Source organism: Artemia franciscana, chromosome 21 (genome assembly GCF_032884065.1).
Source record: "Artemia franciscana chromosome 21, ASM3288406v1, whole genome shotgun sequence".
Classification (NCBI taxonomy): domain Eukaryota; kingdom Metazoa; phylum Arthropoda; class Branchiopoda; order Anostraca; family Artemiidae; genus Artemia; species Artemia franciscana.
In genome coordinates this window covers 18,381,281-18,395,593 of record NC_088883.1, presented here as the reverse complement: position 1 = coordinate 18,395,593, position 14,313 = coordinate 18,381,281, and the positions used below count along the sequence as shown (strand labels likewise).

Sequence of the window (14,313 nt, the reverse complement as noted above, 5' to 3'; positions counted from 1 at the left end):
TTCTGTTCGTTGTAAGTTTTAAAGTCGCTCCTTACTTTCAGTTAAAAAAAAACTAGTTTTTTTAATGTAATTTTATTTAGAGCCAATCGTGGATATTGGCGAAAAAGTCACTTTATTGTTGTTAGGCGATTGATTTTAATTCTTATAATTTTTTGGTCTTTCTTTGAATTTCATTTAACTTTATATATGTTATTATTTTATTATCTCTGTTTTTGTTTTTTTGGCATTTTCCTCGTTTCTATTTATTTTGTTCGTGCTGAAGAAGAGAGGCGGTTGTTCTCTCAAAATATTCGCTTTCTGTGTTCTCTTCACAATTTTCTTTTGGCCTTCAAAAACCCCATTTTTGATCGTTTTCTTCCTTTATGTTCAGGAGTTGTTCTTGAAGGATTTGGAAATACCATCAAACTTAAGCACAAAGACCGAGGGATCGAGAACGGGGTAGTCTCCTTCATATATGAAATAATTTCTGATTGGTTTAAATATTGATTTTGCTCTTTATTTTTGGTTGAAAAAACATTATTTTTTATATATTTAATTTCTGATCTCTTCTAAAATAATGCCATGATATCCATAATCCCCTTACGCCGAAAATACTTCCCAGGGATTCCTCTATGGAATATCCCTCCCATCGAAAATATCCCCCCATAAAAAATACCACAGGACAATTCCATGGCCACTGAAATCCTCCCCCACTGATGATTTCCAAAAAAGTATTCTGTCTGGAAGATCCTCACTACTTTCACTTGATAAAGGACTTGTTTTATTTAGTTTCGGATGTTTTTTTTTAAATCACACCAGAAATTTTTCTCCGTGGAGAATTTTTCACAAGAATCTTCCCATCCCTAACGGAAGTTTTCTCCCACGGAAAAACCCTCCGGGGAGAATTACTCCCAACAAAAATGCATCCCCCCCCCAGAAAAAAACTTACAGGCAACATCAAAACCTGAAATATTTCTTTGACTGTACTGAACAAAATGACTATATTTTAAATTTAATCAGATTTCTTTGGGGGAAAAGGGTGTGGGTAAGGGGCTAATGGCCATTCAACTCTTTTGGTCGTCCATTTTTAATAGGGCACTGCAACTTTTAATTTCTGTTTAAACGAGCCCTCTCTGTTTTTTAGGACTATTAGTTGTTGTTTTTTTTTTACGGTAGCCCCTGGAAAAAAAACAATAAAAACAAAAAACAAGAAAATAACATACATCGGTGATATTTCTTCTGGCGATAAAAAAAAAAGAATTCTACATTTTAGCAGATAGAAATTTCAAACCTCAACAAGAGGGTTATCTGATATGCTGAATCTTATGGTGTGGTTTTCAATAAGATTTGTAGAATTTTTGGGGGGTTTTCTCTTTCTTTTTTGAAAATTTGCAAATTTTCTCAAGCTCATAGTATTTAATTGGTAACATCAAACTTAATGAATTTTTTTATATATTTGGAATCAGTACAAAAAGCCAACCCGTTTGTTGTACTTCTTGACACCAAAATTTATTTTTTTTTGGATTTTCGGCCACTATTTTGCCGAGTTGTTCTGCCAAATAGTATCCAATCTGTCATTCTAACAGAAAAAACCGACATAAAAGACCGGCGAATAAAATTGAAAATCATAGAAAAAATAGTGAAAATACGCCTAACATCTAAGCCAAGAAGAATAGTATTTAGTATTAAACTTACCCCTTGCATGTTTTCTTCAGCTGCATCATTAAGGTCATCTAGTGGAATTTCTTGAAAGCTGTACAATGTGCTCAGTACACATGTAATAAATATGGCAGTAATGATTGTAAATACAGCTCTGACGTGGCCCCCAAAAATATACCCTAGAGTTTGGAATATTTAATGAACTGCGATAGTTTTTCAAATAACAGATATTTATGGCACAAGTAAAATAGATATAGTCAATAGTTAATATATTTGCTTTTTTTATACAGTATCAATAGAGCAATAGCACCTACGCGTGGCAAATTAAGATTGGCAGTGAACCAACAGAAAACAAAATGAAACACTTAGAAAGGGGGACGACTTAACAGATAACAAAATGGAGATATAATATAAAGAAAAAAACATTCTGTAACTCCTTTAACTTGGCAATGAGACATATTCAATCTGCAACGCTGGTAAGCCCATTCAAAAGAGTTTCAATAGAGATATTAGAATGTCATGGTTGCAGAGGTAGCTGTGGCCTAGTAAACAACTTAAAAGATTTCCGAGTTTTTATTCGAAATATTTCGCTAAACATTTGCAATTCGATCACCATGCAAACCAAAAGGACTACTGAAAAAAAATTAACTCAGCCTCTTCTGTCTCAACTTTTCAATAGATTGTTGGTCTTTGCAACAGACTAATAATCTTTGGAAAGATTATTAGTCATTATAAATTGTTTATCAGAGTAACTTCAATCAGAAGGCTTGCTGATTTATAAGGCACTAACACCAATTTCTTTGACATATTAGACATTATGAAAGCTTAGAATTGTAGCAAAGGAAACAACTTATGCCGTAACTTATTCAAATTCTTGTCTTTGCACGATATCTAAAAATCAAACCAGTCACAATCTGAAACTAGAGCTCAAAGCAAGAAAAGTTAAACCATTTGCATTCGTCTCAACCACTTTCTTTCAAACTAGACACCTGGAAAATGCAAGAACAGATAGCTTAATAAACATTTGAACTTGTTGGTAATTGACCGTCTTATGAGCAAGAAGGATAAGCGTTTCGTGCAAAATTTGCCTCTCCTCGACGCTTTTTCTGCATTTGACCCATCGTGCTATGATTTTATCGAATTTTGAAAGTAAAAATGGTTGTGTGTCATTATCAAGGGATTTCTGGTGTTAATGGCTCTATCATACAATCCAGGCTTTCTTTTGGAAAGTTTCATCTTCCCGAAAAGAATTTTTCAAAAATGGATCTTCTCCGAGGATTCAATATTTTGTCCATCTTCCAAATTTTCTATTCTTCAGCGCTAAAACTGATGATGCTAGTTTGCCTGTAAATATGCCTAGCAATGAACGACTCTCTCTGCACTAAGGTGTATGAAGTGTTATTTGTTATTGATGATTCGAAATGACAGACTCAGTTATCCTATGATCATAACCGTTGAAAAAGAGAGGATAAAGAAACTGGATCTGAATAGATTGGTCCACGATTTATCAAAGAAGCATAGTCTTCCCTACCTCCTGCTTTAGGTGTAATTGCATGATGTACTTCTCCTCTTAGTATTTCCACACAAAAAAAGCTATTTGCCATCCCTCCCTGGGTTTCTCGTTAGGACCATTCATCCTAGCCCCCTTCTTTTTCATGTAAATTATAACTTATTTTAAGTTTAAACGTCGCTTTTTGCTTGTGCTTGAAGAAAATTTGTTGTTTTAATTTTATGATTAGACGCAGCCAATGACCTCAAGTCCATCCTTAGCGCAAAATATGGCAACAATCCTAAAGATATTTTGCCATCAAGTTTAAGCCTCGTTTTCATTTGGCATTTTACATATACATATCACCAGTCTCATTAGCCAATTAAAAGCATGTTTTCAAATACTCTGTTGAGAGAAAAATTCTCGGGCTTTCATCGATTGATTTGCTTTTTGTCATTTCTTAAAAACGAAAATTAAAACAGGGTTTTCTTCAAGCCATATCAGCAAGATTGTCAACCCTTGTCCGGCTAACGAAAAGCCTATTAGGGCATCTTTTTCTCATCACCAATTTCTTCAATAAACGGTGTTAATATTTGGACCTACGATATACAGTCGAGAGGGATCGAAATTCTACATTGAACGGGGCTATAATAAACATGCTATGAATATTTATATGTAACAGCTTTGGCAACGATTTAACTTATTTGTGAAATATGTATTTAATTTTTTAAGAAGGGTAGCTGAAGGGGGTGGGCACCTCCAGAAACAATGATCAATGTTTGCATTGTTTTGGTGGTCTATATTTACAATGTAGCTCTGATTGGGCTGAAACATCCTTGAAAACTAATTTTTGAGGAAACGGCAGAAATTTGGGCGGAGCTGTTTCTTATTAACGACAGTCATGATGACATGAAACTTTAATCATTTTTATTGAATAGCTCCTCCATCTTAATGAACCTTAATTCAATAATCTCTAAAACTCCATGAACAGACACAAGAACAGTGTGCCAATTAAAAGGAAAAAAAGAGTAATGGAAAGAGGTCTCAGTTTCATAACCAGCAAGCCATGAGACTATTAGAAGCCTGTTATGGTTGATACTCGTCACATTCCATCTTCAGTCGCAATCGGAAGGTTAATAGCTACACAGCATGTATATCTATATGGGTTTTGCTTATACAGATTTACATATACCTGTGATTTAAAGCAGACATACCTGATCTTACAGATTTTTCATGGAAAAGATTCAGATGTTTTCCAATATTCTCAGAATAATCATGTGACGAAAAGCTAACACTAGTGTGATGGATACAACCGGGAGAGGAATGGGACTCGTGAGGGATAAGATCCTACTGAAATATATGCTTGACTGATTAAGATTATAGACGTCTATATCTAATTCTTAACGACTTTTATGCAATCACCAAGCTGAAATTTGTAATCAGCGAGTTGAAAGATGCCTGGGCTTATTTAGATCACTCAAGTTATGCAAATTTCAAAATACTTTCTGGTTTTGACAAAGTTTTGACAGCTCAGTCATTTGTAAGAAATACACTTAGAAATACTCAGTAATAATAAATATTAGTGTGACCTTGAATGAAGTGCCAATAGGGACTTTTCCCTTGGCAAGTTAGGATCTATGTATCTTCTGGCATATCACGTATGCCCTCAGTCGTCGTTTGTATGATGGAAGGATAAATATTAATATTTGATGGGCTAAATTTATGGTTCATACAACCATATTCTAACATTGTTCATTGCAATGAAATACCTTAGTATTCCTTGTTGTGTTCTATTACTTATAAAAATTTAATCATGATAAATTATAAGTGATCCCTCAACCCGTATAAAAAGAAAATTGTTGGGGCTTCATACTGAGCTCTTAAAAGCTCATATGAACTTACTGTCCCTTACTTTATACCTATTTGACTGGTAATAAATTCCCGTAGTTTCATTGTCGTTTAGGGATTGAATATAGGGAATCGTGGTTGAGGGGATAGCTTGTTATGGTTTTTAGGGTTTGAGTTCTATTATTATTGGTGTTTTTTGGTTAAAATGTTGAGCCTTGGTGTGTTTCTTTTTAGTCTTTTTGTTGTTCTTTTTTCTTATTCTTTTTTAATTCATACTATCTAAAGCTGTATTTTGTTCCTGGGCTTTGTTTGTAGACTGTATTCTGTTTTGCTATGGCCTGCAGGCTTTTTGCAATAAATCTTATCTTATCTAACAATCCCAGAGTATTTTTTTTTCGCACAAAATTGGCTTTACATTAAATCAATTGGTTTGGTGATTTAACGCTCATCACTAATTTCTGGTATACAACTCTGAATGTATTTACAAATAGAAGGATAAGAACAAGAGGCCATTTTATGAGATGTTAAAACTTAAGCATGGACTCATTTGTGGCTTGTTCAAAGAAAAAATAGTTCATTGAAAACCAACTCGGTTTTTACCAACTCAGTGTTATTGCTTTAACTAAAATTAAGATATATTGTAATAGCCAAAATGAAAGGGCGTATCTAAAACTTTTATGGAAAAGAAGTAAAAACTTAAAGATTTTTTTCTAGGATGACTTAATTAGCGAGCGGTATTTACGAATATTTACTGTTCGCATTTTCCAAAATATTCCATGAAGGATTTTTCTAGACGTTAGGACACTGTAACCATGCCTTTTAAATAAGAAGAGGACACTAAGAACACAAATATGGGGCTTCTATAGCATCAATAAGGTTAATAAAGCTGTCCACGAAGCTGATAAACCGTTTTCCTCGCATAGCTTTATTGACTTTATTATTGTCGGAAAAATTTAAACTCTATTCAACCTTTTCAAGAATGTTCAGAAACTCCAGCCAATAGCAGAGGACTTGTTGAAAATTCAGATAAACCTATCACAAATAAGTGTTAATATGTATAATAGTAACAACTCGTTCAAATGTTCTACTTAGTAAAAAATAAGTGTTGGATAGAAAAATAATTTCATCTAAGCCTTACTTCTTAAAAGGAAAAAATGCTTAAGAAGATGGTTTTCCCAGGTCTATGTCTAATTTTTTGCTTTGAAAAATTGCTTTAAAATCAAAAGGTGATATTCTTATGTGAACGGGACAAACTTTACGGTGCGCAATTTCGTGAAAAATCTTATCAGCTTTGATGACGTCTTGGGAGCTTTGCATAACAGTCAAAAATTTAGTGCTAAGGAAGAATCTGTCCCTGAAGAAAGTACGTACATAGGGTGGGAAACAGGACTTCAATTTCCTCATGATGCGTAAATGTGTGTTGTTTTGTTATATTTTTTCACCTTGCAAAATCTATATTTACTTCACAGAAGATATACAATATTGGCCCTTATTAAGACAAATACAAAAGTGTCATTATATCTAGCTTTATGACTATTGTGCATAATTTATATACATACACAAAAATAAAGCTACAGAACCTGGCTAGGCACCTTATTTTTTGCAAAATTTATCACATTTTAAGTTCAGGAGCAGAAATTGTTCCTGCACTTTGCTTAAGCACCCCATATCACCTGCAATATGCCTGAACTGTTTTTGTAATATGCTTAAGCCCCCCCCCCCCGAGTAAGTAGAAACAAGATACAAAAGATACCATTACCTATGAAGGTTGAGTCCCAGTTCACTCCGCCCATTGCATATCCTAGAGAACCACCAAGTCCAGCCATAATTGTAAATGTACTTAAGCCAAGGGCGTGATCCTCTGGATACAATAAAAAGAAAAATTGTGAAGGAAAAATCAAGTTCTTATTAAGTCAAAATTAGCTGCTTCAATATTACAATATAAAAACCTATAGCTCATTAATCATAGGTGATTATTACTACACATCTCCTGTCACAGGCGTACACACTCCAGACGTTTTGGGCGGAGAGCATCTTTCTCTCTCTCTCTCTCTCTCTCTCTCTCTCTCTCTCTCTCTCTTTCTCTCTCTTTCTCTCTCTCTCTCTCTCTTTCTCTCGATCTATCATCTATCTTCCTCTGTCCCTCTCTTTCTCTCGTATTATGTTAATCAATAGCTAGTCGCTTAGGGGATGCAAATATTGCCCTACATATTCCTTACTGCATCAGCATTTTGAAACGATAAAAAAAAAATCTGAACAAGTCCATTTTTTCAATTCTAAGGGAGTTTTAGAATGAAGCCCATGTAATGAATCTTACTTTACACAATCACTGTGAAGTAATATTATTGACACTGTTAAAATTAATCCTTATTTTAGGTTATGTCTTTTATTTTGTATATAAAAAAAAATCACCGTCGTAACCAAAATTACTGAAGAAACAAATACATATATATATAATACTAGCTGTTGGGGTGGCGCTTCGCGCCACCCCAACACCTAGTTGGTGGGGGCGCTTCGCGCCCCCCCCAAGCCCCCCCGCGCGCGTAAGTCGTTACGCGCCATATTAGTTACGCGCCATTGTATGTCCCATATTAGTTACATCCCTATGTCCCACCTGTGAATATAGATATATATATATATATATATATATATATATATATATATATATATATATATATATATATATATATATATATATATATATATATATATGTTTTTAACTACGTAAAACTTGCGAATATACAACATTCTTTGCTGTCCCATTGTCTGTGCATATAAATAGATTGTCAGGTTTACCGACTCTTGAACATGCAACATATAATGGTCCATGGGAAAACAATCCGTATTCAGATCTATACCTCATGATTCTAATGATTGCCCTTGAGCTTTGTTGATGGTGATTGCTAATCGACCATTCCCTGAGTCGCCATCGTCATTTATATATCCCCCTGTGCACCCCGGCGTCCCCTTTGTAGTTATGTCCCTGTGTCCCGGTCGTCATTTATATTCCCTGTGTCCCGGTCGTCATTTGTGTCCCGGTGTTCCAGTCTGTGATTTCTCTTTGAGTGTCCCGGGCGTCATTTATATTCCTTGTGTCCCGGTGTCCCGGTCGTCATTTATATCCCCCTGTGCCCCCCGGCGTCCCCATTGTAGTTGTGTCCCTGTGTCCCGGTCGTCATTTATATTCCCTGTGTCCCGGTCGTCATTTGTATCCCGGTGTCCCGGTCTGTATATACATTCGTTTTTTAGTTTTGTTTTTCTCCTTTATTTTTTTCCTTTTTTCTTTTTTTTCTTTTTTAGTTTATTTAGATTTTTAGATTTTTTAGTTTTTTTATTAGTTTTTAGTTTTTTTGTAGTTTTTACCATTTTTTTTAGTTTTTTTAGTTTTTTTTTTTTACTTATGTCCTGGTCGTCATTTATACTCCCTGTGTCCCGGTCGTCATTTGTGTCTCGGTGCTTTGTTGATTGCTAATTTATATTATATTTATATTTATATTTTTTATATTTATTAATATTTTTTTAGTTTTCTTTTTCTCTTATTTTTCAGTTTTTTCCTTTTTTTTAGTTTTTTCTTTTTTAGTTTTTATTTTTTTTTGTTTTTTACCTTTTTTTAGTTTTTTTAGTTTTTTTAGTTTTTTAGCTTTTTTAGTTTTTTTATTAGTTTTTAGTTTTTTTTTAGTTTTTGCCTTGTTTTAGTTTTTTCAGTTTTTTTTAGTTTTTAGTTTTTTACCTTTTTTTAGTTTTTTTTAGTTTTTTAGCTTTTTTAGTTTTTTTTTCTTTTTAGTTTTTTTTGTAGTTTTTACCTTTTTTAGTTTTTTTTCTTCTTTTTTATTAGTGTGAAATAATTCAGACATCATATGCGGACAAACACGACGTCACTCGACAGACAGACAGACAGACATAACCCACAAACAACTTATTTTTATATATATTTATTCATATTTTTTTAGTTTTCTTTTTCTCTTTTATTTTTCAGTTTTTTCCTTTTTTTTAGTTTTTTTCTTTTTTAGTTTTTAGTTTTTTTTAGTTTTTTACCTTTTTTTAGTTTTTTTTAGTTTTTTTAGTTTTTTAGCTTTTTTAGTTTTTTTATTAGTTTTTATTTTTTTTGTAGTTTTTGCCTTTTTTTATTTTTTTCAGTTTTTTTTTAGTTATTAGATTTTTACCTTTTTTTTAGTTTTTTTTTTTAGTTTTTTAGCTTTTTTAGTTTTTTTTCTTTTTAGTTTTTTGTTGTTGTTTTTACCTTTTTTAGTTTTTTTCTTCTTTTGTATTAGTGTGAAATAATTCAGACGTCATATGCGAACAAACATGACGTCACCTGATCCATCCACAGATCCACACACAGACAACTTATTTTTATATATATAGATATATATATATAGATATATACATATATATATATATATATATATATATATATATATATATATATATATATATTGATAATAATTCTTGAAAGACTTATAAATTTTTGATTTATTAAAGCTAATAAAAGACAAAACATTCAAATTTACCTTGTTTAAAATAAATTTTAAATTTTCCTGAAATTTTCATCTAGTAGTTCTTGTAGTGGTAGCAGCAAGAGTAGTAATAGTAGTAACAGTAGTCGTAGTATTAGTAGCAGCAATACTAGTAGTAATAGTAGTAGTCACGTAGCAAAGCAGTAGTAGTAGTAATAGTAGGGGTAGGTGCAGTAGTAGTAGTACTGTTAGTAGTAGTGGTGGTAATTAAAGCGTGCACATAATTCGTTTTGTCAACTGATCCCCCCCTCTTATCATTCCCTAAGAGCTCCAGCTTATTGCCCTAAGCCGTTACTGAGATTACTGAGATTAACCGTTACTGAGCCATTACTAAGCCTTTTGAAAACCTGCATAAAATAGTGTCTTTCGTTTTTGCTCAATGCTCCCATCAACAGTCTCTGAAAGCTTCCCCTTCATAACCTTAAAGAGACCCTAGACGGTCAATCATTTTGATCAAAAGCTTCCGTGAATCAATTGGCTCAAGCATGATTGACCGTCAAGGAACCTGTCTGAGTCGTGAGTCAAGCGTTGACTGTGATCGATAGAGAGCTTAAATGACTCAATTATTTTGATCAAACGTGGTGTGTTCGTTTAACTTTGGCCCCGATTGTAGGGTTGATTGAAGGGCCAATTGAAGGTTGATTTAAATACACGTCAATCGATTGACGGAAAGTTTTGATAAAAATGATTGACCGTCTAGGGCCTCCTTAGCCTTTTTGAACACCAGAGGTCAAAATGTACTCATTTCCCGATAGCAATACTTTATGTAAACAACAGGTGAATTTTTTTGAGATAGTAATTTTGTTTAGCATAGTTGGGAGATCCAATTACTATGCCTCTGGGGATAACACCTCTCCTCTTTCACAATCCTTGGAGAAAGGAATGTGAAGGAGGAGTTGTCATCTCAGAGGCATAGTAACTGGATCTTTCAACTATGCCAAACGTAATTTTCATCTCAAACTTTTTATTTGATATATTCTGGGGAATAGGGGTAATCACTTTTGACTTAAAGAAAAAAGGACTAAAACTCTCAATTTTCGATCAAGTGAGCATCCTCCAAAGTTTCCAAGGCCCTGAGGAGGAGTTTTGGGATAAGACAGGGGGATTTCCCTCCTATACAGATAAATTCTGCTCATTTTGGGGTTTAATATTACTCTTTATTTTCATAATAACAGTATAGACCAGAATATATCTGGAAATCAAGAGGGACTATATGTCAAATTCTACATCCCCTCTCGCCCCTTCCTTAGAACTAATTCTGTATTTATCTCAACGCTCAATAAGAGTTGGAAAGTTTTTATTTCACTTATGTTCGTTTTTTATTGTCAAAGTTTAAAGTTTTTTTTTTAATTCCCTATTTCAAAATCAAATTTTTGTCAACACCAAAGTTTCATCAAAGTGTCAAAACTAGTATCAAAGCAACAATATCAAAGTAAAAAAGTATCAACGTAAATAAAGTGTCAAAGTTATAATAAGTAACTTGCATAACATACAACCCTTGCCCCATAAATCAAAGTTGCTCCGTAAATCTGTAAATCCAAGTATCAATTTAAACAAAGTAGAAATAAGTACCTTTCATTACTAACAACCCTGGGGTTCAACCCTCGAAGTACTGTTCTTTGGCCTTTGGGCTATTTGAACAAAATGGCTATCTTAAAATTATAACCGGATGCCTTTGGAGAAAGATCCCTCATAGCCAAGGGACAAGGTTTTTAAGTTTTGAAAGTTGCCCATTGTTAACGAATAAGGTTCTTGTGGAGGGGGTGGTCTTATTAACTTCGGAGGGGGCTCATTTGATTGGAAGTTAAAACTTCTAGTTCTATTTTTAAGAGCCAGAAGTGATCAGAGGACAACTATACCTTCCATAAAAGCCTTATATACTCCACGGTTTAACTTACAACACTGGCCCCCAGTTTCTGGGGAAATGTTCAGACCCAGGACTTTTTGTTATAGAATCTTTCGTCTATTTTGAACAAAATGACTATCTCAAACGTTCTATTAAGTAAAAGGGGGTGGTAGGGAGAACATTTGCCATCTGATTACTCTTGAGTTTTAAAAAGAGGACTAGAAATTTCATTTTCTAATCATTTAAGCCCCCTCGGAAGCTTATACGACCTTGTAAATACCTTATAAATACCTTGTATGTCCCGGGGCATGCATAACTTTCAACACTTTCCATCGGATGTTTAGGGGGTTGTATTGACTCCAAAGTTTTGTTGCCTGATCTTTGGACTATTTTGAACATAAAGGCTATTTCGAAATTTTGATGGATGCATTTGGAGAAAAGAAGGCATGGGGGAAGGGTATATGCCCTCTGATCACTTTTGTCTCTTAAAAAAAGCTATAACTGTCAATTTCCCATCAAATTAGCCCCTCTGGTTTACACTATCACCCCAGACTTACAACACTACACTTACAACACTTGTCCTGGTTTCTGAAGGGTTATGTAGACCATGCAGTTTTGTTTTCTGACCTTTGAACTATTTTTAACAAAATATTTTTTCAAAATTTTATTGGAGGTATTTAGGGGAAAAGAGGTGCAGGGGGCATAGCTACCCTCCAAGCAGTTTTGACTCTCAAAAAGGCACTAGAACTTCCCATTCTCAATTGAATGAGTACCCTCCAAATTTTATGCAACCACCCCTTTCAAACAAAGTGCCTCAGAAAAAAAATAAAACATAGAAACCTTTTGGTCTTTACTATAGGCAACGCTATAGCGTTGCCTCTAATTAAAAGATCATGGATAAGTTTCGTTTTATTTTTTCCGGGATTCAAAAATTAAAAGTACTTTTAAGAGACCAAACAGAATGGGGGCAACGAGCCTTCTTCTCATACCCATTCGCCCATAAAGACACCAATATGAAACTTCGAGACAGCCGTTTAGTTCATCATAGTTGAAAGAGTATTGATATAGATTATGAATAGGTAACGTAAATACACGAGGGCCAGAACTAAGGTATGATAAGCTAGTTTTAATGTTACTTGGTTGTTTTACGTTTGTTTTTCATATGCATATATTTTGGGGATGAGACCTAGCACGGGGATGCCATAGGGACTTATGGTAGGCACACCACTTGCCTGGGTAGGGAATTAAAGTGCCGAAACCCTATAGGCAAGTGTGTATTCTCTTGATGAGCCCTTTAGTTGGTTTGTCGCCTCTAAATTATTTGTCTCTTTTACTATTTTTAATATTTGGTAAATGACAACTTATACTTACTTACGACACGACTGCCTATCCATGGATTCTTCTTTATGGTTGATTATGTATGGCTATGCTCTTTGACCTATGTAATTGAATGGATGAGTAGGGTTAAGGCCTCATTCAAGCGCTGATTCTCTCCTTCTGTCTTTTTTTATGTTGTATGTTTATTTATGTGTTTGTGCTGTTGCATTGGTGATTCCTTTTTTCATTATATCTCTCTGAGACTTACATGACCCCCCTGAACCTTCTGGGAAAGGGCTGTAAGTTCTGCAATGTTTCCATTGTGTACAGATATTATTTGCTATTGGGAAAAAAGTGGAGATTTTTTTCGGGGAGTATTCTAAAGGAGGGGTGTTTCCTGGGGGGAATTTTAGTCTAGAAAAAATTATATAGGAAGAATTTTCCTGACACCATCTATAAAACTGTTTTTATTTACCTTTCCTTTGAATGAACAATTTTGCAAATGGAGAGAATTTTACGGGAGAAAATTTCGGGGAAAATTTGCAGTAGGGATCGAATTGTCAAGTAAAATTCTCAGTGGAAAATTTGGGCAATTTCCACAAGGGGGGGGGTGCAGAGTGACACTTTCCTTCTTATTGCACAAACATGTACTTTGCGATAATTTTTATGCCTCATTTAACTAACCTGATTTGCTTCATAACATAGTTATATATTATTAAAGAGGCCGGTAGGTCCTTGTGTAGGGGGGAAAAGCAGATGTAAGATGCCCAAACGTTTCAACAGCATAATTTCCTAAGCCTGATTGGAGCCTTCGGATAAAAATCAAATGCGTTTTTGGGATTTGTTGTCTAATACTTCTTGGCTCGCACGATATTTTAAGCCTCTGCTTTTATTATTGTGGCTGGAGATGGGGGGGTAGAAGATTCCTAGTGTCTTTGATCGGGAAGGTTGACTTCAGTCGCTCTCGAGACATTGAAGATATACTTTTTTGAAAAACTGGATGAACATAGTATCTTTTGATTTAGTTTAACATAACCCTCAAAATTCCTCATTTTGCCTTAATACATGTAACCTTTTCAAAAAGGATCAGAATCAAACATTCCCCATTTCCTAAAGATAAATCCTGTAACTAAAAATGGGTAAAATGTATAACCAAAAGCCCTTTCCCTGAGGACTTTGGAGGGCATTGCATTCCCTGAGGCACAGTTACTAAGCCTCTTGCCTATTTTGAACAAAATCACTTTTCAAAATTTTGATCACTTGTTGAGGTAGGTGGATCTAAAAATGACAAAAGAGAGGCGACTTATAATCCTTCAATCACTTTCCAGCTTCATCCTCAACATACCCTGTTAGTTTCAATTTAATTCCCTCAGCTATTTCTTAGATATTGCTGACAAGCCGTTCTGACAACTAGCATGCACATAGTATGTTTTGATTTTGTTTGGCTTTCCTCTCCTAAGCTGTGAAGTGTTGTGCCATCCACACAGGAATGGTTATTCGATCTTTAGACTATTTGGAACAAGATGGATGTTCAAAATTTTTTAAATGAATGTTTTTGGAAAGAGGGTAGCTAAAGAGGGCATTGGAGGGAAACTTGAAGCCCTTACCACTTTATAGCATCCCCCTCAACATGGCCTGTATGTTCCAACTTAATATCC

The 14,313-nt window shown here is 34.4% G+C and overlaps 1 protein-coding gene across 1 annotated transcript in view; it reads right to left on the bottom strand.

Moving 5' to 3' along the window:
* The window catches only part of LOC136040867 (proton-associated sugar transporter A-like), a 134,325-nt gene that overhangs the window by 39,546 nt on the left and 80,466 nt on the right, over positions 1-14,313 (bottom strand). The window contains exons 5-6 of the mRNA XM_065725253.1: positions 6,735-6,836; positions 1,675-1,817 (exon numbers count right to left, since the gene is read on the bottom strand). Coding sequence (XP_065581325.1) covers positions 1,675-1,817; positions 6,735-6,836 — 245 coding nt within the window. The remainder of the gene's footprint in view (positions 1-1,674; positions 1,818-6,734; positions 6,837-14,313) is intronic.